This window comes from Zalophus californianus, chromosome 11 (assembly GCF_009762305.2).
Source record: "Zalophus californianus isolate mZalCal1 chromosome 11, mZalCal1.pri.v2, whole genome shotgun sequence".
Taxonomy (NCBI): domain Eukaryota; kingdom Metazoa; phylum Chordata; class Mammalia; order Carnivora; family Otariidae; genus Zalophus; species Zalophus californianus.
Window position 1 is genome coordinate 97,982,540 of NC_045605.1, and position 24,227 is coordinate 98,006,766.

The 24,227-nt window shown below is 38.7% G+C and overlaps 1 protein-coding gene and 1 non-coding gene across 2 annotated transcripts; both read right to left on the reverse strand.

Moving 5' to 3' along the window:
- Positions 1-261: 261 nt before the first annotated feature.
- LOC113915561 lies at positions 262-368 on the reverse strand. The gene has a single exon (XR_003517714.1). It is a non-coding gene; the product is annotated as a U6 spliceosomal RNA (small nuclear RNA).
- Positions 369-1,401: 1,033 nt separating this feature from the next.
- Positions 1,402-23,887, reverse strand: LOC113915001 (nuclear pore complex protein Nup160). Its single transcript, XM_027580648.2, has 22 exons — positions 23,773-23,887; positions 23,200-23,327; positions 22,947-23,107; positions 21,462-21,595; positions 20,695-20,765; positions 19,811-19,970; positions 18,712-18,781; positions 18,089-18,187; positions 17,322-17,441; positions 13,576-13,671; positions 13,385-13,479; positions 13,192-13,288; positions 12,993-13,098; positions 9,809-9,969; positions 8,098-8,158; positions 7,269-7,379; positions 6,952-7,075; positions 6,274-6,375; positions 5,505-5,646; positions 3,977-4,102; positions 2,960-3,064; positions 1,402-2,354 (listed from the first exon to the last, which is right to left on the reverse strand). The coding sequence occupies exons 1-22, from the start codon at positions 23,790-23,792 to the stop codon at positions 2,265-2,267; spliced, it is 2,379 nt and encodes a 792-aa protein (XP_027436449.1). The 5' UTR covers positions 23,793-23,887; the 3' UTR covers positions 1,402-2,264.
- Between the last annotated feature and the right edge of the window lie 340 nt (positions 23,888-24,227).

A 24,227-nucleotide genomic window follows, 5' to 3' on the forward strand; every position in this document is an offset into this window, starting at 1 on the left:
CGATGCCATTTTAGTCACAGGCTGGTAAGGTAGGGACCTTATCAGTTATATCTTGTTAAATTAAAAACTATTAAGTTTTCCTCTAAGAGTCACCCTTTATTTACTTAGTTTTAGGTAGGCTCCACACCCAGCGTGGAGCCCAACACAGGGCTTGAACTCGAAACCCTGAGATCAAGATCAAGAGTTGGACTCTTCACCGACTGCGCCACTGAGGCACCCCTAATGGTAGCTAAGTACTAAAAAAGGAGGGAGCTCTTTTTTTTTTTAGTGGACTGCTTCATGAATTTCCGTGTCATCCTTGAGCAGGCGCCATGCTAATCTACTCTGTATTGTTCCAATTTTTAGTTATGTGCTGCTGAAGTGACCACAGGAGGGAGTTCTTTTTTTTTTTTTTTTTAAAGATTTTATTTATTTGAGAGAGAATGAGAGAGAGCACGAGAGGGAAGAGGGTCAGAGGGAGAAGCAGACTCCCCGCTGAGCAGGGAGCCCGATGCGGGACTCGATCCCAGGACCCCAGGATCATGACCTGAGCCGAAGGCAGTCGCTTAACCAACTGAGCCACCCAGGCGCCCTGGAGGGAGTTCTTTTAATAACACTTTGCAATCAGAAAATTTTGGGGTGGAAAATAACAATGCTATTATGGACTATTAAAATACCACATGGTCCGGAACAACAAAAATGCAGACCCGAAGTGGAGACAGAAGTTTAGTGAAAGAATTTCCACTTTCTGCTCTGGTTGGGACCAGAGTGAAGAAGGCAGAAGAAAATGGACGGCAGAGCTGGGTTGGCTCCAGCACGGATTAGGTCTTGAACCAAAATACTGACAACAGGAAAAACTGGTCAGGGTCCTGTGAACTGGCACCATGGAAACCCCTGCTCTGATGAGCAACACAAGTGGGTAAGTTGCTGGAACAGGGCCAGTCTCAAGTTACGTTATGTTCTCCAAAATGGCTCAAAGAGGATTTGATATTTTTCAGACTATAGGTTATGATCCATTAGTCGCTCATGAAAACATCAGGGTACATGGTGAGTGAGGATACATATTCTGTGAGATCTTTCTCTTGGTTTTATATGTGTATATTTGGTTATATACGTGTATTTCTTGCTACAGCTGGAAGCTACAGGTTTATAGAGCTCTTGCAGGACAAGGGCTTTCCCAGTCCCTCATTACATCAAACGCTTCGTATTAATCATGGCAGAGCTAAAATGAAAGAAGAACCATACATCTCAGTATCTACCAGTAAATGGTACCACAGTGAAGCTCACATTGTTATTAAAATATATAATGTAAATATGGTATTGGCAGTATAAAAAGTAAAGGCTATGGAAAACTCTCAAGGGAGGTCAAAGGGCATACAAACAAATAATATACAGATCGTTTCCTTAAAAGATAAATTTTAATATACAGAATAAAATCCAAGATTTCGTTTTTCACCTTCCCCCAAATTTGTGGGCACGAATACTTCTGAATCTGACCAGGAAAGTTTATATTTTGGTCCAATACATTATTACACAAGTAGTATGATCAAGTCCGGCTTGATTATCATAAATCATAACAGTTAACAGAATTTACTTTCAAAATTGGTTATTCTTATAGATAAAATTTCCAATTTTTTTCTTAGCTAAGAGTTTACTCAACTTTAGCCTCAGAACCAGATTCAAAATAAGGTATCTTCTTTGACAGCTGGTCATCATTTTAGGTTTAATCTAGGCAAATTATTTAATACTTTATTGAAGATCATACAAAAACTCCACAATAAATAATGAAAAGAGTATGCAAAATCATTAGCCTCTGTTTGCAATACAGAAAATACATGTCAGTTCTGGACCAAAATAATTCCATTGAAATACAAAAAGTGATACGGAAGAATGGAAGGATTTGCAGGGACTGCTTCTGGTGGTTAGCTACAACCAACCAACCAACCACCATTGGCTATTTTGGAAAGTGAGGGTGGGCTTTAATTTGCAGATAAAGAATGTCTTCGGTAGTTTAAAAAAATAGAAACTCTAAAAAGGCTTGTGAATCATATACAAAAGCAGCTGTTTGAGACCAAGGTTGAAAACCAGAAATTGTGTGTTAGCACCGCCAGCAAGCACAGGTTCTGTGACTCATCTGCCCTCCTCTTTTGCGCAGAATGCAGACTTGATGTTGTATACATCATTTACAGGTATGAAAACTGTCCAGGAATACAGGGTTCCTGTAGGGTAAAGTCTTAAGCCCTAAGAGGCACCAAGCGGCTACAAAGGCTAGGCAACCGTTCGGATCACAAGTTCCGACGATATAATAAATCCCGTGTTGCCTTATCAACTTTTTGCTGGTAGTCCTCCAATTTATCAAGTATTTTCTGGGATAGCTGTAGGAGAAAAGAAGGGAATCATTACAGAACAGGTCAAGGACTAAAAAACAAAACAAAACAAAACAAACCCTGAAGTTTTTATTAAGCACTGTGACTTCACTAACCAGCCTCCCCCTGATAAAGATGTTTGCCACTCTGCCTCGTTTACTCAGTTCAGTACAGGAGTCTGCTGTGACTACTGATTAAATCAGACTTCTCTGTTACATGCAGTATCCCAATCCTGTCACCTACATGCAAATCACACCAGTATTTTTTTTTATTTAAATTCAATTAGCCACCATATAGAACATCATTAGTTTCAGAGGTAGAGGTCAGTGATTCATCAGTGGCCTATCAAACTCAGTGCTCGTCACATCACATACCCTCCTGCGTGCCCATCCCCCAGCGACCTCATCCCCCCACCCCAGTAATGCTGCTCAGAACCAGAGAGGCTACATCTGGCTTAACTAATCATTTTGTAAAGGGACTGGGCCAGCATGGTAAGGGCAACAAATGGCTTCTGCTCTCCCTTTAATCCTTGAGAACCGAAGAGGAAGCTTTAGGAGTAAGTGCTGGTGCAAGGGTTTATAAAAGATGGGTGCCTCATGAGAGGACTGACTTACAGCAATGTTATGACTATTGGCACTGTTTTCTCCCAGAGCCTGGAGAAGCTGGTCAATAGAAGAGTACGGGAGCCACACCATCGGAGCTGTTGCCGACAGTGGAAACTGAAACGGAAAATACCTATTTGAAGAAAATCTCAAAAGTAGACCATTTCTTCTGGGCAATTAGCTTCACAGGTTTGAATCACATAAAATTCTTATTTCTTTTTTACAATAAGAAATTGCACATACACACACACAGACACACATTTGTGCCACTCCCACCCCCTTGCTTCTCTTTTCAACTGGGAAACTTGTCCTTTTCTCAGTTAAATCAAATGTATTATCTATCCATCCATCCATCCATATGTATTTTTAAATTCATGTCAGCTCTTATCTTGAAGGAGCCCTAAGGCCTATTAAGGAAAAATGCACTCAAACTCTAAATTGTCAATGAATGAGACTATTTGCAGTCTGAAATTTAATTCAGATTATCTGGAAAAAAAGTTTAGAAAGGGAAAGCTCACCTTTCAAAGTTCTCAATACTTTCCTGAGAGCTTAAGAGCTTTGCTTTGAACTTAACTAGACCTAGATTTTAGACCTGGCTCTTCTCTTTACCATCTGTGTGAACTTTGGCAACTTACTTAACCTCTGAGCCTCTGTTTCTTCATGGGTTAAAACAAAGGGTTAAAACAATCTCTCAGAGTTGGCTGTAAGGACTAAATGAAAAAACAGTTGCAGAGACCCAGCACAGTCTTTGGCACACAGAAAAGAACATTTTGTTTGAAATTACCTCACTCCTCCAAATACTAACTAAAGCTACATTCTTTGATGGAGAAAAATGAAATGTATTCCCGTTTTATAAACAAGAAGCTGGAGACTCCTACAGTGCCAGTTCCTGATTGTGGAGAAAACCCAGTCGTATAACTACAAAGAGTAAAGGTTAAATCCACTGTCCTATAGTTCAATCTACTTTCACATCCTGACTTTATTAGGGTAATAATACAGAATTAAAAAGGAACATGCATACATGCCTACCTCAATTCCAAAGTATTGATGTCCTTTCCCCAGTACAGCATCTACATATTCTGAAACCAAATCCACAGCTTCTTCTAAAAGGTCATAGTTTAAGTACAAACGGAGCAACTCAGCAGCATCAACCTTCTGTAAAGAGTCAGAGATTACGAACATCTACCTAGGCAATGACCAAAGGATGCCGAGTGTCTAATTCCCTGGCATGAATACTTCTCAGTGTAAGTAAATGAGCATCTGGGTTCCCTTATCTTGGGTTAAGGGCTGGATTCCTCAGAGCCCAGTCATGTCTGGGTACCTTGTGAGACTTTATCTTGTTAAGTGGCCTATCTATCTATCTATCTAGTTATTTATCTATTTACTTATTTATTTATATGTTTTAAATTATTTTAAAACAGATTTTATTTGTCAGAGAGAGAGAAAGAGAGAGAAAAAGCACAAGCAGTGTGAGTGGCAGGCAGAGGGAGAAGCAAGCTCCCTGCTGAGCAAGGAGCCTGACTCGGGACTCGATCCCAGGACCCTGGGATCATGACCTGAGCCGAAGGCAGACGATTAACCGACTGAGCCACCCAGGCATCCCAGACACATTTTATTTAATACTTTTCTACAGTTTCAACATACCTTCTCAGAAATGCTGAACACTAGAGAGCAATATATTCACATTAATTTTCAGAAATATAGGAATGACAAATGCAAAAGAAGTTAAAAGAATTATCAACTTTAAATACCTGAGTTAAATTTGTTTGACTCAGAGTGAAACAAAAGTGATTACAACCTCAGTTTGGAAGGTCTCTACTAATTAGGAAATTATGCTTTCTATATTCTGATTTGACCACAGTCCTAACTTTCACCATCTTAACTGCTTTTTCTACTTTCTAACCTAAACAAAAAATAACGCCCCCCCAAAACAGACCAACTTTCCTGATTTTAAGCTTTACATTCTCTCTTTCCCTATTCCACCCAATGTATTTCAGATATAGTTTTCAAACCTAAGCATTCATCGTATCAAATTAGAAGCTTGGTAAAATATAGATCCCAGATTTTAGCTCCAGGTTAATTTGATTGTGTAAGTGTGGAAGGGTGGAATGGGGTTCAGGAATCTGTATTTGAAGAAGCCCGCTACCCAAATAAATTCTGATGCAGGCAGTCCAAAAACCCAATTTTGACAAAAACTTAAACCGTTTTGTAGTTTTGAAAACTACTCACTTCTGTGAATTTTTTGAGTAATAAACAGTAAATACTGTGTCACACGTATAGTCATTGTTCTAAATATATACTCATTGTTCAGTGAGAAAACAAGCAGGCATTAACTGAATCACTAACCCGCAGAACTTTAATTCTAAACACCCAGTACTTCATATGGAATTAAAGTTAAGCTGTTCTTAGTGTTTTTAACTAAGATTGAGACACTGCCCAAAGCATATGTCAGTATATTTCCATAAATTATCACCTTTTCTTTTTAATCATCTCATGAAGTTTATCCATAATGGTAAAGATCAGCTTCTTACTCTATATAAGTTAAGATACCACTTACCTTGTAACTGTTTATAAGCCAATTAGGCAGAGGCACTCCGTGAGACAAGAGCTTGTTGATTACACAGTGGTGATATAAGTTATTCTGGACTTTGTACCTTTCCAGGTAAGTTGATAATAGTCGCCATGCTTCATCTGTAGCACTTGAAAAAAGCAGAAAGGACTAATGAGTTCTAGATTCATAACAGATATTTACAGCACCATTCAAAGCATGTATTTACAAGGAAAAAGAATCTTTAGAAGCTCACAATTGAATTGATAATATAACTAAATGGCAACTAATATTAGGGTCAGTGTGGTTTAGGGGTAGTACTAGAAACGAAATGACATGGATTCTATTTCTCTCCCACTAAGCACATCTTTACTTGACTACACAATTCGATTAACTTCTTTGTTCCAGATCTCTAAAACAAGGAAACTGGCTCAGATCACTGTTTCCAAACCCAATCAAGCATTAGAATCATGTAGAAGTTCTGATTTAGAAGACAAGGGTGGTATATCTGTATTTTAGTAGTGATACTGGTGTGCTAACTTAGGGATTGAAAACTAATGTCAGAGCATTTTCAAACTGTAAAATGTTCCAATTCTAAAGTGCTGAGCTGTGCAACAGAAACTGTAAATTCGATTCAAGGAAGGGAAGTTTCCTGAAGGTCAGGGTTAGAGAAGGATTTTAAAGAGGCTGAAGTGCATTCAGTAGACACTAACTGAGTGCACGAGGGAAGAATTTGGAGGGTAAGCCCTTTTGGGGCGGATGAGCACTAGGGCTGTACCTAGACTCCTTAGTGGTGATGACTGATGAGAGCTGATTGGCTGCTAGCCAGGACCAGGCTTCTGCTTGCGCCGCCTCGCCTCCTAACTGCAACTTGATGCATCTGCAATGAAACAGTTCCACACATGGTAAACTAATTTGTGAAAAAGAACCACATTGTTTTCTTACTAAAATCAGAGATGAGATAACTTTAGCGCTAGTCCGCCACTGAATTCACTACTGGGGTGTTGGCTTTTCCTCACAGCCACACAACTGCATGATCTACAAGGCCATCGGTAAGTGTTAAGAGATCATTTACTTTCAAGGGGAAAATTCTGAAAGTTGAATATTTAGGTACAAAGAATTATTAAAAATGCTTACAGGGGCTGATGGCTGTCCTAAAGGACTGAAAAGAACACATGCCTTTTCTAAAACGGACACAATTTAGGCCACATATCCTACTGTCCCGTGGGAATGTGGGCCTAGAGATGCCAAATTTTTTGATTTCTCAAGAGAAGCCATGAATCAAGATTAAAAAAATTATAATTAACTAAAAGAAATTTTAAAAAGTCACTGTGGTGGACTAGAAAAAACATTTCTTTAAAGCGCAACTGGCTATGACCACTGGTTCACACCAGGCAGCAGTGCAATACTTCTGCATTAGAAAATGAAGACCACAGAAAGACAATTTCATACATACTTGAAAGCAAGTCCCTCGAAGACTGGCGTTAAGGGGAGCTTAAAAGTCTGACAGAGTGATATGGCAGTGTCAAAAAGGCCAGCCTGAACCAAGAGAGAGACCATCTCCTCTGCTGACGAACTTCCTGTGGAAATGGAAAAGAACTGTTTAGAGGCAAAGATGGTGTCTGTCAATGACCCAAAGCTGCCTCTGGCGACGAGCCTCTCCGAGTAGCAGTGAGAGGCGCCCAGCCCGTCTGGCATGCTGCTCTAGCATACTGCGCCGGCTGGCCGGCCCCAAAGCCTGCTGACAGTGTCCCCAGACTGCCACATTACTACCTGCAACCGCAACTGCCGATGGGTCATGCTGAGCGAGAGTGAGGCGAATGCGGGCCAAGGAACACTCTTTCTCCAGGTCGCCCAGTTCCAGAATTTCAATCTGCCGATTGGCTAGAAGCCAAAGAAAAATATTTTTGATTCCCAAAGTACAAAGGAAGTGCCTATCATCAGTGCCTATTAACTCAGCCTGTCAATTTCCACAAAACATTAAGTAATTCAACGTGAAGTCCAAGGGCACTGGAGGAAAAACGGGGCGCTCCATGAAAGCAAACTTAAAAATAAAGCAACAGCCCTGCTTCCAGCATGCAGCTCAGTCAGTCAAATCAAACTACAGTAACAACAGCTGCAGTTGAGGAGATGCTTACAAATGTATTTTACACAGAATTTCATTTAACTCTTACAACTATGAGATGCTGTTACTATATCAGAAAGAAAGGAACATGCCCACAGTGAGAGAGGCAGAATTAAAACCAGGTGTGTCCAAGTCTAGAGCCCAGCCTCTTTAGGGAGGAATATCATGTCTCCATGGTAATATCCAAGGGCCCTGATAAAACAAGTTTAATACTAAGCTGATTTAAATACAGCAAGCAACACTTTTTAAAGCATTTTCATTTCTCATACAGCCATACGAAGTTTTCAGAGAGCAACCAGACAACTTTTAGCAGATTAAAATACTGAACATAAGCTAAAAGAAACTTTACAATATTTTTACATTGCTATACATATTACAACTACTACATAAAAACACACATTTAATACAGATAATACTATAACACAACTACATAATTACTGTCTAACCCAAGAATCCAAGGGAGACCCCCCCCCTCACTTGGAGCAGCTGTGCATTCTCCGTCATGATTCCTCTTAGGGGATGCTCCAGGACGATCATACTGAGAAGACAAAACAAGTGATTAAAAGTTAGTGAAAAGTTGAAAAGTTAGTACAGTTGACCCTTGAACAACATGAGGGTTAGGGGTGCCAATGCCCTGCACAGTTGAAAATCTGCATATAACTTCTGACTCCTCCAAAACCTTAATAGCCTGCTGTTGTCTAAAAACCTCACCAAGAACATAAACTGTCATTAACATATATTTTTGTCATTTGTATTATATGCTGTATTCTCACAATAAAGGGAGGTAGAGAAAAGAACATGTTATTCAAAAAATCATAAGGAAGAGAAATACATTTACATTTTTAAAAAGATTCCTTAAAAATTATTTATTTTTAAAAATTTATTTATTTAGAGAGAGAACGTATGAGTGGGGGCAGGGGCAGAGGGAGAAGGAGAGAGAATCTCAAGAAGACTCCACTCTGAGCCCAACTTGGGGCTTGATCCCATAACCCTGAGATCATGACCTGAGCTGAAATCAAGAGGCCGGCGCCTGACCGAGCCACCCAGGCGCCCCTACATTATTATTATTATTATTTTTAAAGATTTTATTTATTTATTTGACAGAGAGAGACAGAGCGAGAGAGGGAACACAAGCAGGGGGAGCGGGAGAGGGAGAAGCAGGCTTCCTGCCGAGCAGGGATCCCAATGCGGGGCTCGATCCCAGGACCCCAATGCGGGGCTCAATCCCAGGACCCCGGGATCATGACCTGAGCCGAAGGCAGACGCTTAACGAATGAGCCACCCAGGCGCCCCGTGCCCCTACATTATTGCATTTATTGAAAACAACCGTGTATAAGTGGACCTGCGCAGTTCAAACTCGTGTTGCTCAAGAGTCAGCTGTATCTTATTTTGATATCACTAAGTGGGATCCAGAGCTTTCATGCTTCAGTTCTCTACACATAAATTATGCTTATTTCAACTAGCATGGCTCTTCTTACAAAGGTACTGTAACTATCAAAGGAATGGAGTTGTTTGCCAAGTTAGCCCACTTTGCTCTAACATGTTATTGGGTCTAAGGACGTGGACTTAACCTCCAATTAAACCACATGACTTTCCTTGGTTCCAGAGTTATATTCTCTACCCCAGACCCTTGGAAACAGCTAGTACATGCAGGAATGATATACAACACGAGAAGTTGCACATATATGACCCCATCACCATTTTTTTTTAAGTACACAGCCTTTAAAACGGTAATTGTAGATTGAATTAACAAAAATAAATGAAATAAAAGCAGCTGCCATTTACTGAGCACTTTTTGCAGGCCAGGCACTGTCACTGTTCTAAGCAATCTGTATGAATTACCTCATTTAGTACCCAAACAATCCTGTAGGGTGGACATTATCATCATCACCATCATCCCTATTTTATACAAGAGGATAATTCAGCAGCAAAAAATTAAGTAATTTGCTTGAAGTTAGGTCTAACTCAAAACCATATGCAATACTTCTTCCTAGAATAATTCTAAACTTGAGAACTAAAGGGGTGGTAATATATAACAATGAAATTGCTGCAAAAATAGATGAAGTTCACAAATATCCCAGTAGAAATTTTAAACAAAACGAAGCAATATAAGGCGATAGTTTCAAAAGGACCAAACCAAGTAAGTTAAATGATTCTTCCCAAACTGCAAGGTGGAAAGCTTTCATACCATTGCACCAGATGCTGGGTGTACAATCCATGCATATTCTGGACGAATAAGTCGTAAACAGTTGACAGCAGCCAAATAACAGTTGCCTTGCTTCTCAAGTCCCCGCAGAGTTCGAACCTCTCTGCCGAGACGCATTCCGTATTCAAACATCACCGTACCAGCTAGGAGGCAATAATAAATTAAACATCAGAACTTCAGAAATGTGTTTTAGAGGGTGCCTTGGCTGGCTCAGTCAGAACAGCATACGGCTTTTAAGTTTGAGCCCCATGTTGGGTGTAGATATTACTTAAAAATCTTTTTAAAAAATGTGTTTTAGAGAATTTGTTATACTTATCAAATATTAAAACTTAAAACAAAATTGAGTTTAACTTAAAACCACAAAAAATCATGTGTTGGTGAGGATGTGGAAAAACTGGAACCTCTGTACACTCCTGGTGGGAATGTAAACTGGTGTAGCTGCTATGGAAAACAGTATGGCAGTTCCTTAAAAAATTGAAAATGGGATTACCTTGTGATCCAGCAATTTCACTTGTGGGCATATAGCCTGAAAATTGAAAGCAGGGTCTTGAGGAAATATTTGTGTGCCCTTGTTCACACAGCCATTACTCAGGATAGCCAAGAGGAAGGCAATCCAAGTGTCCACTGATGGCTGGATGAACAAAATGTGACATACACATAATAGAGGAAGGAAGTTCTGACGCATTATATAACATGGATGAACCTTGAAGATATTAGACTAAGTGAAATAAGCCAGTCACAAAAAGACAAATACATTAGGATTCCGACAGCCAAATTCATAGAGACAGACACCCCTCCCGGGCTGCAGGAGGCGGAAATGGAAGTTGTTTAATGAGTATAGTGTTTCCATTTTGCAAGATGAAAAGTTCTGGACACTGGTTACACAGTAATGTGAATATACATAACACTACTGAATACTAAAAATTGGTTAAGTTAGTAGAGTTTATGTTATGTCTATTTTACTACAATTAAGAAAAAAAAGAAAAAAATCTGTAAATGTTACTTCTGACATTCATTCATTCATTTTAAAAGTGATTCTCTATGCCCAACATGGGGCGTGAACTCATGATCCTGAGATTAAGAGTCGTAAGCTCTACCAACTGAGCCAGCCAGGTGTCCCTACTTCTACCTTTTAGATACTACATTTCCAGATAGTACACAAGACTAGTTTAGAATGCTAGTTTCAGCCATTTTTACCTAATTCCACCCAGCGAGACCAAGAAATATTTGGATGCTCTGCTCAAGAATGGATTATCTTTATAATACTTTAGTCACACAAGCTGAATGAAATATTGAAAAACACCTTGTTCTGAGGCAGCATGAGACTCCAGAAACCAGAGTCTTTAACATTTTTTTTTAATTTGTTTGTTTGTTTGCCAGAGAGAGAGAGACAGTGAGAGGGGGAACACAAGCAGAGGGAGTGGGAGAGGGAGAAGCAGGCTTCCTGCTGAGCAGGGACCCCGATGTGGGGCTCAATCCCAGGACCCTGGGATCATGACCTGAGCCGAAGGCAGAGACTTAACGACTGAGCCGCCCAGGCGCCCCGCATTTAACATTTCTTTTAGTTTTCAAATGAAACTATTTTTCATTCCAACAGTTTAAAAATTCATATAATTTTATTTAAAATGAAAATGACTGACTTTAGCCCGCCAACAAATGTTTCTGAGTGCCTGCCATATTAAGACATTTTTTAGGATAGCAAGTCTTGCTCCAGAAAGATCTGAACATGAATTCAGGTAGAGTGGTCTTTTTTTTTTTTAAGGTTTTATTTATTTATTTGAGAGAGAGAAAGTGAGAGAGCACAAGCAGGGGCACAGGGAGAGGGAGAGAGGGAGAAGCAGACTCTCCACTGAGTGGGGAGCCCAATGTAGGGCTCGATCCCAGGACCCAGAGATCGTGACCTGAGCCATAGGCAGACGCTTTAACCGACTGAGCCACCCAGGGGCCCCCAGCTAAAGTGATCTTAACCAGGTTGATGTAATGGATATTGTCACTGTAAAAGCAAACAGTGAGAGATCTTTAATCATCTACATGTCCCTGTCTGTATGAGTCAAGAATATAAGGAATCCGCAAACGTTTCACCACTAGGAAAATTAACAGCATGTTTATGAATTACTTCCATCTATTCCTTCCAACGAAAATTAGCAAGAAACCTTATGAAAAGTTCTCTGAGGGGGAAAATGGTAAAAAATATTACCAGTTCCAAAAGAGAACCACAATGGTTATCTTGAAAAATGTGATCTTAAAACAGACATACAATTCCTTCTTAGCTGTTCTTTTTTTTTCTGTCTCAAAGATTTTGCTTTTTTTTCTTTTAAATCTTTTTGAGTATAGCTGACAATGCCACATTAGTTTCAGATGTACGACACAGTGATTCAATTTCCCTATGTGTTATGCTATGCTTACCACCATTTTAGCTGTTCTGATAAAGACTTCATTAGTCATCATACAAATCCAAACTAAGATACATTCTACAAAAACGACTGGCCTGTACTCTTCAAAAATATCAGCGACATCAAGGTAAAGTAAGGCAAAAAGAAGTGCTCCAGATTAAAGGAGACGAAAGAGACAAGACAAATAAATGCCATGTGTGATTCTAATCCGGGGGTAAGGACGGCATGGGAGGAATGTGCTATTAAAAAAATCACGATAGCATTATATTTACATTTAATTAATGACATTAGTTATATTTCCTTAATCTGATAATCGTATTGAGGTTATCTAAGAAAATGTCCTCAGCAGACGCATCTTAAGCATTTATACATTGAAACATGGCATCTACAACTTACTCTCAAAAGAATTAGCAAAAATAAGGGCAATAGCAAGCTGGCACAAGAACTCAAAACCAGCCACAAGAATTCAAGATGCCTCTAGTAAAAAAGTTAAAGTTTCTTTTAAAATCAGACAGAAGATATGGATAAATGACATCTCACTGGAAATGCCTCAAGAATGTTCTAGAAATTGCATGTCTTTAAGGCTAACAGTTGATCTTCAAAAGGGTGAAGCTAATCTTGTAATTAAACATAACTTCCCCAAATGCTTATAGAGAACACTCATTCATGGTGAAAATAAGGTAAAAATTACATAAGTCAAACAGTAGTTTTATAAAACACGATTAAACTGCTAAGGTTGCCCGTAACAAAGACTGTTGGCTTCAACTGCTCACCCTTTCGGTAATTGTGGCGAAAGACGTGAAAGGCATAGAGGAGCTCATAGTAATTGTGAGTCATAAGGTCCACAGCTCGCGCACGTGATTCAATTATTGCCACAACCTAACGAAGGGGAAGCAATTAGACACCAAAGTTAGTAGCGAGCATGACAACCACCACGGCTGTGTCCAGTCATCAGTGGACAAATAAAATTACCTCGTTATGCAGATTCACATAGGGAAACTCTACAAGATCCTGTAGCTGTGAGCGTTCGCAAAGAACTACCACCAGCTGCCGCAGACAATCTAACTGCCTAGGAGAAAAAAAAAGGGACGTGAGGGCAAATTGTCTCAGTGGATTAAACAGGGCTGGTAAACTGCCTTCTCTAAAAAAGACTGGGATTGACTACCTGCTGGAATCAGGAATTTGGGTTAAGGCTTCATATGCTTGGCTATTGTGACCCAAATCCAAATGATGTTTGAAAATGCATGTCCTTAAGGTAGCCTAAATGTCAAATACAGGGGGGAAAAAAATAGCAATTAAAATCCCACATCCAGGACAAACCTAAAGGGAAATAACTACATTATAGTTCATTCTTACCTGACTTTTCCAGTCACCACCTACTTCAGTTAATATTGACGAAGCCAACTGAATAACCAGCTCAGGCAAACCAACAACATCTAGTAGACGCAAAACCTGAGGAGAAATAGAGGGAGTTTCCATTAAAATTAATACGGTAGTGCACTTCAAACTGAAATAGGAATTATATCAATCAGAAAGATAACTAGTTAAGATGAAGACTGAATCAAAGATGTTGACTACAAGACAGGATTATTTGGTTAATATTTGACTTTCCTTTAGGGGCGCCTGGCTGGCTCAGCCGGAAGAGCACGTGACTCTTGATCTCCAGGTCGTGAGTCTGAGCCCCACATTGGGTGTAGAGATTACTTAAAATAAATAAATAAAATAAGACTTTCCTTTAGATTCTACTGTCAAATAACAGGCTTACTGTAAAATTTCCTATTGGTTTTTTTGTTCACGGCTGTATGTTCAGTGTTTAGTACACAGTGGGCTCTTAGTGAGTATTTGTTGAAGGAACACATGCAATTTCACTACTGACTTTTCCTAGTAACTGTTTAGGTCATAGATGAATTTAAAGCCCGGAAAATAAATTGCCAACATAGCCTTATAAAACCCTAAAGAGAATAATGTTTGACATAATCCATTTCTTTTTTTTTTAAAGATTTTATTTATTTATTTGAGACAGAGAGAATGAGAGATAGAGAGCACGAGAGGGAAGAGGATCAGAGGGAGAAGCAGACTCCCTGCTGACATAATCCATTTCTAATACAAGACAGAACAGTGCTCTTCAAACTTTTTTGACTGTCCACCCTATTAACGTCTGTGCGCACATGCACATGTATTTACTTATGTACACACAGCTCTCTAATTAATGTTTAACACACTCAACATATAAATTTATAGAGGATGAAATAAAGATAAAAAAGTTTTGAATTATTTTTATTAGTACTTATTCTTTTCTTTATTAACAGTATAAAACATCTTTTTGTTTTGGATGCTTAGTTTTTATTTTATTTTATTTATTTTATTTTATTTTATTTTTTTATTTATATTTATTTTATTTTTTTATTTTTTAGTTTTTATTTTATTTTATTTTTCTTGAACTATAACATATGTTTAGAAATGTACATAAATCCCAGGTAAACAGCTGACTGAATGTTCACAAAGTAAACATATCCATGTAACAAGCTCCTAAAATAAGAATTGTAACATAGCAGCATTCCAAAGCTCCCAGGTGACTCCTTCCAGCCTCTTTTGACTTTTACTGGTTCTGTTTTTAATTTCATGGAAATAGAATCTTATGGTATGTATTTTTGTGTGTGTCTGTCTTACTTTGCTTAACATGTTTATAAGACTGATCCGTTATTACATGCAGCATTTCCTTTCATTGCTATGGTATTCCATTCAAAGAATATACCATAATTTATGGATCCATTCTGTCAATGGACACTTGGGTTTCTAGTGTATGAGTTTTATGAATATGTTGCTTGGATCATGATTGTACATCTCTTTTGGTAAGTATGTATATGTTTATGGAAATATTTAGAATTGGAATAACCGGGTCATAGGGTATATCAATGATTGCAGCTAGTAAATACCAACAGTTTTTCAAAGTGGTTGTAACTAATTTATACTCCACTACAGGTGATTAGGATGCTTAATGCCTTGATAAATTTTTTTTTTAAAGATTTTATTTATTTATTTGAGAGAAAGTAGGAGCAGAGGGGAGGAGGAGCAAAGGGACAGGGAGAAGCAGAATCGCCGCTGAGCAGGGAGCCCGATGCGGGACTCCATCCCAGAACCCTGGGAATCATGGGATCATGACCTGAGCCGAAGGCGACGCTTAACCGACTGAGCCACCTAGGCGTCCAATAATTATCATGGTTTCTTATTATCCTGAGTTGACATTTTAATTCAAGATACACTTACTTAGATTTTAAAATAGCATTCCTGAGAAGTTCAACTGTTATCAGCTGATTCTTGTCAGATCTGATTATAGACTGTTACTGTTTTTACCTTGCAATATGGCTGACGAAGAGCCTGTATCAAAGGGAAAAGTATCAGCCCTATTTTGTCCTCATTTGCTTGTACTTTCTTAATCTGGCTTCTTTGCAGGAATTTTTTTAAAATTGTGGAGGTGATTTGTATTAAAATGAAGCAATATCATGTATACATCAATTTAAGCAGGCAAACATAATCTACTAAAATCAAATGGAGTAGTGTAGGTGCCCCTCTGAACCCCTGCCCTAGCTATGACAACTTCCCTCTTCCTTCAGATGCCTACCTTGAGACTAAATGACAAGTGACCACCTGGTAAAGGACCACATAAAAGCACCAGGGTTGATCCTTATATTAAACCTTAGCACATCTTAATTTATTTCTTCTGTGAGAGTTCTAGTATTTTCTTCAATGGCCCACCTTGGGGTCCATCGGGAGCAGTGATTTATCATGTTTTTTGAATCAGTAACTTTCTTCTGATGAAAGCTATGGAGCTTCTCCACAGAAAAAATACAAGCAACATTTTGCACACAATTTCAGGGGATTTACCAATTCCTCAAATCTAGCCAGCCTCAGATTACAAAATCCTTAGAATTCGGGGTGCCTGGTTAGCTCAGGTGGCAGTGTGTGCAACTCTTGCTTGGGGTGGTAAGTCTGAGCCCCACAATGCGTGTGGAGATTACTTAAAAACAAACAAACAAGCAAAAAACTGGGGCACCTGGGTGGCTCAGTCGGTTAAGTGACCGAGTCTTCATTTCAGTTCAGGTCATGATCTCAGGGTCGTGACATCAAGACCCTCAGTGAGCTCCATGCTGAGCTTGGAGCCTGCTTAAAATTCTCTCCCTCTCCCTACCCCACTCATGTGCTCTCTCTCTCCCTCAAATAAATAAATAATAAAATAAATCTTAAAAAAAAAAAAATCCTTAGAATTCAAAATAATTTTCTCATCAGAAGGATGGTGGAGGGTTATTAAGAGCTACAAATCTCTTTCAGTAGAAATTAATTTATCTTGGGGCACCCGGCTGGCTCAGTCAGTAGAGCATGCAACTCTTGATCGCGGGGTCATGAGCTCAAGCCCACACTGGGCATAGAGCTCAGTTAAAAAAAAAAATCATTTGTCCCTTTTACAAGCAATGAACAAAATGGTTAAGCCTGCCTTTGTCATTTACTTTTTGGTGGGAAATTCAGATGACAACAAATAGTTATCTAAAATCTAAACATCAAGCATGGTTAAATGTTACGGTGACAGAGGCACAGAGACTTCAATGAAATGAGGACTTGAGGCTTGACTATCTGGAAAAAGGGGAACAGCAGGTACAAAGGTCTTGAAGGGAACAGAGTGTATGCCTGGCTTGCATGAGACAGTAAGCAGGCCACTCTCTCTAGAACTGAATGATCAGAGAAAAGAGTGACAGGAAAAAAGGCCAGGAGAGACACCGAGGTCCAAATATTAAACTAAGGCTAAATACAGCATTCCAAGTTAATTCCTTGAGATTTAGGCAAGACTACTATCAGTAAAATTCTGATGACCAGGCTAACAAACTGGTATCATGATAGGAATTTCACTTAAGTTAAAAACATTACCAATTTCATTAAAATACACATTTTCTTTAATTTCTCCAGGGAATTAATTTCTCTTCTCTTGGAAGTTCAGGGAACAATTAAATTTTTACATTACTTTTCTCCCCAAACACAAAAGCAATGATTTCAGATACATTTTTACACAGGGTGGTGTATAAGAAGGACCAAACCACACCATAATATACCTTATCATAATACTGCATCTTGGGGGTGGACACAATCTCCCCATCTTCTGAGCGAATCAAGCGATCCAAGAACTCCTCTTTGCCCACTTCAGATGCTGCATGGCGGAAGCAATCCAGAGCCTGGAGAAATAAAAGAACACAAAATGACTTATAATGGACTGTTCTAATTCTAGGTGCTTAAAAGTTGGGGGCGGGGAGGGCAGGTGCTAAAGGAAAGCCAAAAAAGAAAAATTAAGACTGTTGACTACATTTACAATTTCTGCCATTCTAAATTCTGACACATATTTAATGTTTTTCTTAATTTATCTCATTTTTAACTTAAATAAGAAAACTGATGGATAAATATACAGTAGCATAGTAACCTGTTAACATTTGTAGAATTTGAGTGGTGAGTATATGATTGTTTAAGTCTTTAAACTTTCTGCATATTTGAAAATTCACATAAATAGGATGTCAGGGAACAACTTAGAAAGGTAAACTTCCATAATGGGGCGAGAAAGTAGCATAAAATTTAAAAAAAATTCGTCCTTAAAAACACCTACACAGGGGCAAAAGGGTTTTAACGTTTTCTTCTTCATGTTTTCCCATGTTCTAACTAATTTGCAAAGCACATGAAAGCTGAACAACCCCCACACGGCTCCTGCTGGCACTAATCGTCTTTACCCACATCTGGAGGATTCTGTGCCTTCCATCCCCCAACCTAGTTTAGATGGAGACCAAGTGCCCTCTTTGCACTGAAGTTGGTTCATCATTCAAATGCAATTTACCTTCTGTCCCTCTCCTGTAACCAGGTAACACCGTCCCAGCATAAATCGACAGGAACCAACATTGACTTGACACCAGGGACGTAGCAGTTGAATATAATCCTTAAAGGCATAAAAGTTGCTTTCTGATTAGAAAATAAATATAAGGAGATAACCATTCCCAAGTTTTTCAAAGAGGGAAAGAAGATAGTGGTCAATCAACACAAAAGGTGTATTTCCTGAAATCATCTGGAAATTAAAATCTAATCCTGTTAATCTACTCTAATACCACCAACACATGTAAAAACACATACACTTATCCAACTTAGCAATTTTCAACTTTTGGTCTTTACTGGTTTAATGACGAGATTCCTGTAAAGGATTTATATGAAGACAATGTTATGTTTGTTTTAGTATAAAGAGAACCAACAGGATTAAAAAAGCAAAACAAGATACCCTAGGAAAAAAACATTAGGAATGACATGTTAAGAGAGAAGTAAAGAAAATGTCTCTGGGGTATATTTTGGTGCAATCAAGTTTAAATTACTGTGGTTCTTATTATCAGCCAATTAAAATACAGGTAACATTTATAAAGGAAAAAATTCCAGAAATCCCATTCTTTACAAGAATGATTAAACTGTACTCACCTGCAATTGTACATACTGACAATTCCCCATCAAACATTCCAGAAAGAGACATCCGGGATTGCTAGGCCATCTAGTCACTGGATAAGGAGATTTTTCTACTTTTCTGGCAAACTTAAAATATATATACATATTGGGCATCAAACTCCATGCAGTGACTTGATTTTTAAAAAAGAAGGTAAGAGAGGGTGGCAGAGCACGTGTTCTTGTATTAGACAAACACGGTTTAAAGGTTATTCTTTTTTTAAAGATTTTATTTATTTATTTGACAGAGAAACAGCGAGAGAGGGAACACAAGCAGGGGGAGTGGGAGAGGGAGAAGCAGGCTTCCCGCCGAGCAGGGAGCCCGATGCGGGGCTCGATCCCAGGACCCCGGAGATCACGACCTGAGCCAAAGGCAGACGCTTAACGACTGAGCCACCCAGGCGCCCCATCGTTTAAACGTTATATATTAGAAGCCTAGTCACCTAGCTCAGAATTCAATCTATGGGCTAACCCATGTATTTCATCCCTGGGCGATCACTGCCAGTTCTGGTATACTATACAGACCTTTGGTGCCAGTGGACACCCAGCATCTACCATAGTGTCTGACATACAGAGCCATTCAATAAATACCTGATGAACATACAGTGTTTTAAGAGATCTAGGTATTAAGTATTTGTGTACCAAGAAAATCTGGCTAAGTCCGGAGGAAAATAAAACAAAATAAAATACAAATTGGGATATCTGAGAGTAAATATTATCATTTCCTGTTGGGGGAATAAGCACCCAATCTCATTGAGAATCTTCATTATCCAGGGAGAATAAGAGCCTTAGGCTGTTTAGACAGAAAACACCTTTTAACTGGCTTTCATTTTTTTAAAGATTTATTTATTTATTTGAGAGAGTGAGAGAGAGTGCATGCGCCATGAGTCGGGGGAGGAAGAGAGGGAGAGGGATGAGAGAATCCTCAAGCAGATTCCCTGCTGACCGCGGAGCCCAATGCAAGGCTTGATGCCAGGACCCAGAGATCATGACCTTAGGTGAAGTCAAGAGTCGTCCACTTAGCCAACTGACTGAGCCACCCAGGAGCCCCCTAACTGGCTTTTAAATAAAAGGATACAAAAGCTGCAACAAATAATTGGTAGTTGCAGTAATCATCTCAGGCCAATTCAACCCAGTTTGGCTCAGAGGTGCCTTTGGTTGAGAGAAGAGATGAGATATGATATGTTTTCTTGCAACTTCTTGGAAGAATAATTCCACAATTGTCTGAGGGCTAGATACTTAAAAAGAAAAAGTTATGACAATCATCAACTTGTGATAGTGCCAATTTTCAATTAAGATAGTCTAATTCATTTTATGCCTATAATAAAGAACATTATTTCAAAATATAAAATGCACCACGGGTGTCATCATTGGCAATATAAATAAAAGCAGCTTATTATAAAGTGTGAAGTACCATACAAATGCAATAAAAAAAACACTTAAATCAACAGTGTACTCATGTCCTTTTCTTTTCACTGATCTCACTACACCTAAGCGTCTTCCTTAGGGAGTGTTTACAGTAAATACGGTCTCCAGATTCCAAGTTTTATACCAAAATAATACAAAACAAATTTCCAGAATGGTTCTCAAGTATGAGAGACAATGCCTTTTAAATATGTGTTAAGACAAGATTACAAAAGCTACCATGAACTTAAATTTTAAAACTAATTTTGTTGAATTAATCACCAGAGTATCAATATACAATAGAAAAGCAGGAATACACACATACATATATGTTTATATATGCAACACCCTTAGTCTATGCCTGATTTGGGTTTCTCGGGGTTTCATGGACTCCCTGTCACAGGTCTCAGGCCACAGCTCACTTATGAACCTCCCAAAGTGAAAGCAGAGCCTACCCAATCTTTCCACAGTAGAGGTGGCATTTGCCATTACAATCAGATTTAATGAATATGCAATAAAAGCCAAATTTAAATCAAATGCATACAGTCTAGTCCTTACCAAACTTATTTGCCATTACAGCACCAGAGTCTGTCAGTTCCAGTACTGACAAGTGTTGTAAATTGGACTCCCTGGGAGAACAGAGAAAAAGACAGCAGTTCTTCTACACAAACATTACTACAAGTTCTTCTCCAAACACTGTCAATTTAATAAGTTACATATAAAAGCTCTATTGAAAGGACATTGCCAAACAGGACAGTTTATCTTATTGAAAATGTAATTCTTTTAAGTAAAGGATTCTTTTTCTTTTGGTTATAAAGCAGCTCAGCCTACCTTTCATAACTAGTATGTTTTTGTGCGTGGTCTAACTTGCCCTGTGACCTCATCTGACTATTTGGCCTTCAACAGGATTTATCTTTACATTAAACACACACACATATGTAATAATGGTACACCTGAAACTCAGGTAACATTGTATGTCAACTCTATTTCAATTTTAGAAAAAGCATAAAAAAACGCATGGTTAGTGAAAAACTACCTCTCTCAACAGTTTCTAAGAAAAGACAAATTTTAGAAATTATATATATTTTTCATTTCCACTCCAGAATAAACATTTTTTCTTTTCAAAAAACCACATATATAATAATGTATATCTAGTATTTTGATTCTTTTTATAAACTGCCTTCAACCTTTAGAAATTGAAGCAGCTAAATGCTCTCTGAATTTTATGGGCAAATCATGGAACCGCATAACATTTACAATTTTTAAGACAATGAAAAAAATAATCAAACTCGCATTTTAAAAATAACCAGAATACTGAAACTCACAGTGTGTCAACTGGAACATCAGTTGCCAAGCACTGACTTCCCCACTTAATGAGATAATAAGATAAGAGTAGAGGAGTTGTTCGATGTAGTAGGTCTTGCTGGTCTTGAACGAGCTGACCAGCTCCCAAGATAACCTATACATGATGAGTGGGTGGGTGAGACCATACACAGCGATTAGTGATAACTCTTAAGGTTCAGGTAGAGGTAAAATAAATAACAAACACAGTTACAAAGGGCATACAAAAAAAGCGACATATGTACATAAAGGCAACACACCTATTAAATTTTAGGGTAGCAAAAATATCTACCCAAAGATGTAACAGTACAAAAATGCTGATGGTGAAAGAGAAAACAAAAGTGTAATTTTCACTGAATCTGTGGGCTCAGAATTCAAGAACAGGAACAGGGAAATCTAAGCCCTTCCTTATGTTACTAGTCTTGGATAAAAATAGTTATCAACATTAGAGGAAATTTGGGCAATACCACCAAAAGCCTTAAAAATGTGCATAGCCTGGGACCAATCAATTCTGAGTTCTGAGAATTTATCTCAAAGATACAGTAGAGGTGTATGGATATTTATAGGTATGAGGAAAAAACTGGCAACAACCTGGATGGCCACAAATGGGACTGGTTGAATAAAACTGTGCTAGGTTAACTATAAAAATAGTTTTGTAGAATATATTTACTTGTTTTTTTTAAAAGATTTTATGTATTTATTTGACAGAGAGACACAGTGAGAGAGGGAACACAAGCAGGGGGAGTGGGAGAGGGAGAAGCAGGCTTCCCGCAGAGCAGGGAGCCCGATGCGGGGCTTGATCCCAGGACCCCGGGATCATGACCTGAGCCGAAGGCAGAAGCTTAACGAGCCACCCAGGCGCCCTAAGCTTATTTATTTTTTAAAAAGTAGGCTCCTCACCCAGCATGAACCCCAACACAGACCTTGAACTCAAACCCTGAGATCAAGACCTGAACTGAGATCAAGAGTCTGACACTTAATCAACTGAGCCACCCAGGTGCCCTTATTTATTTTTAAGTAATCTCTACACCCAACATGGGACTCAAACTCAAGAGTCACATGCTCTTCAGACTGAGTCAGCAGGTGCCCCATGTCATCTATGTTCTTTTTTTTCTAAGATTTTAATTAATTAATTAAAAAGATTTTATTTATTTGACAGAGAATGACCACACAAGTAGGGGGAGAGGCAGGCAGAGGGAGAGGGAAAAACAGGCTCCCTGCCAAATAGAGAGCCTGACATGGGGCCAGATCGCAGGATCTTGGCATCATGACCTGAGCCAAAGGCAGATGCTTAACCAACTGAGCCACCCAGGCGTCCCCATCATGTATGTTCTTAATCTGTGATTTTAGACACTCACTACAGGTCATACGTAGGTGATAGAGCAGTGAACAAAGACAAGTCTGCACTCATAGAGCCGACATTCTGCTCTGTGAGTAGATTTTATAGGTCTCCCCCAAGCAGTACTTACGGCATCTCCCAGCCTCATTAGCAGATGCTGCAATATCACAAGGTCTCGGCAGATGAGGAAGCGAGTGCTGGCAATTTTACACACACCTCTGCACACAATGCATGCTGCTGTGTTACCACCATACAGCTGGGAAAGATTCATTCGAATATTCAAAGGCTGAGCTATAATTAAGAGAAAAAAAAAAAAGGAAAAGAAGTTAAAAGGAGTTAAACTGTTTTCTCTAAATCAAAGAGACACGTTTGTTGTCATTCACCTGGATTGAACCCCTTTTCCATTTCCACTTCTGTCTCATAATCCATTTCCCGCACAAGCAGCCCAATGGCCTGGATTGGGTTCTTGATCTCCTGCAGCTTACTGCAAATATCTTCCATCACATTTTCTCTAGAAGGACAATCAGGGAACTATTACTACTGAGAATACGTAACACAGACTCTCTAAGTCCTATAAGCTAAATGCTCTATGAAACAGGAAGACCAGCTACACAATAAAGGAGTGGAGATAATCACTCTGGCATACAAGATACTTTTACTTCATATAGCAAATTTTTCCTCATTCTTTTAGAAATGACAGACAAAATGCATGTGAGCAAATACTTTTATGTTTTAGAATTTATAGCTCAGTTAGTAGTTAACTGAGAATAATTTATGAGTCTGCTTCCAGATCTGAATTCATGTGTTAGATTTTGTTTAAAAGCAGAGACACCTATTGAGAATTATAGCAACTCATTTTAACTTCAAACCACTACTTTGCATGGACTTGAATGTACATTAAAAACTTGATGCTGGCACTAAAATTTGCTAAATTTCTATTAGGAAATGCACTTTACCCTAAATTCTCCTTACACATCAATAGTGATCAAATCTTCCAGAATCTGTTCTGCAGCCTTTTCTGGAGACTGTAGGTTGTAACAGCTCATTTCCATCACTGCTGACATATCCATAGTTACTGACTCCCCAATCAGGCGAAGACATTTTATAAGACACATGACATCCCGAGCAACATCCACATCTGTGAGTAAGAGAAAATTAACATTCATGACTCAAGCCAATGAAGAGACACTGATTAATATTATACTAAAATAAAATATTAATAATTAAATGCCAAGGATCTATCTGAGGTCTTGGAGATGCTTAGGCCTCTTCAGGTTTCCTTACAGTATCTATATTGTGGTAAACTGACCAGGAAAGGTCATAGTGGCAATTAAAGTTTTTTTGCATCCCATTGAAACAAAGCACAGAGTTCATGTAGGAAGGGGCTTAAATATGGACACAGTAATTATTA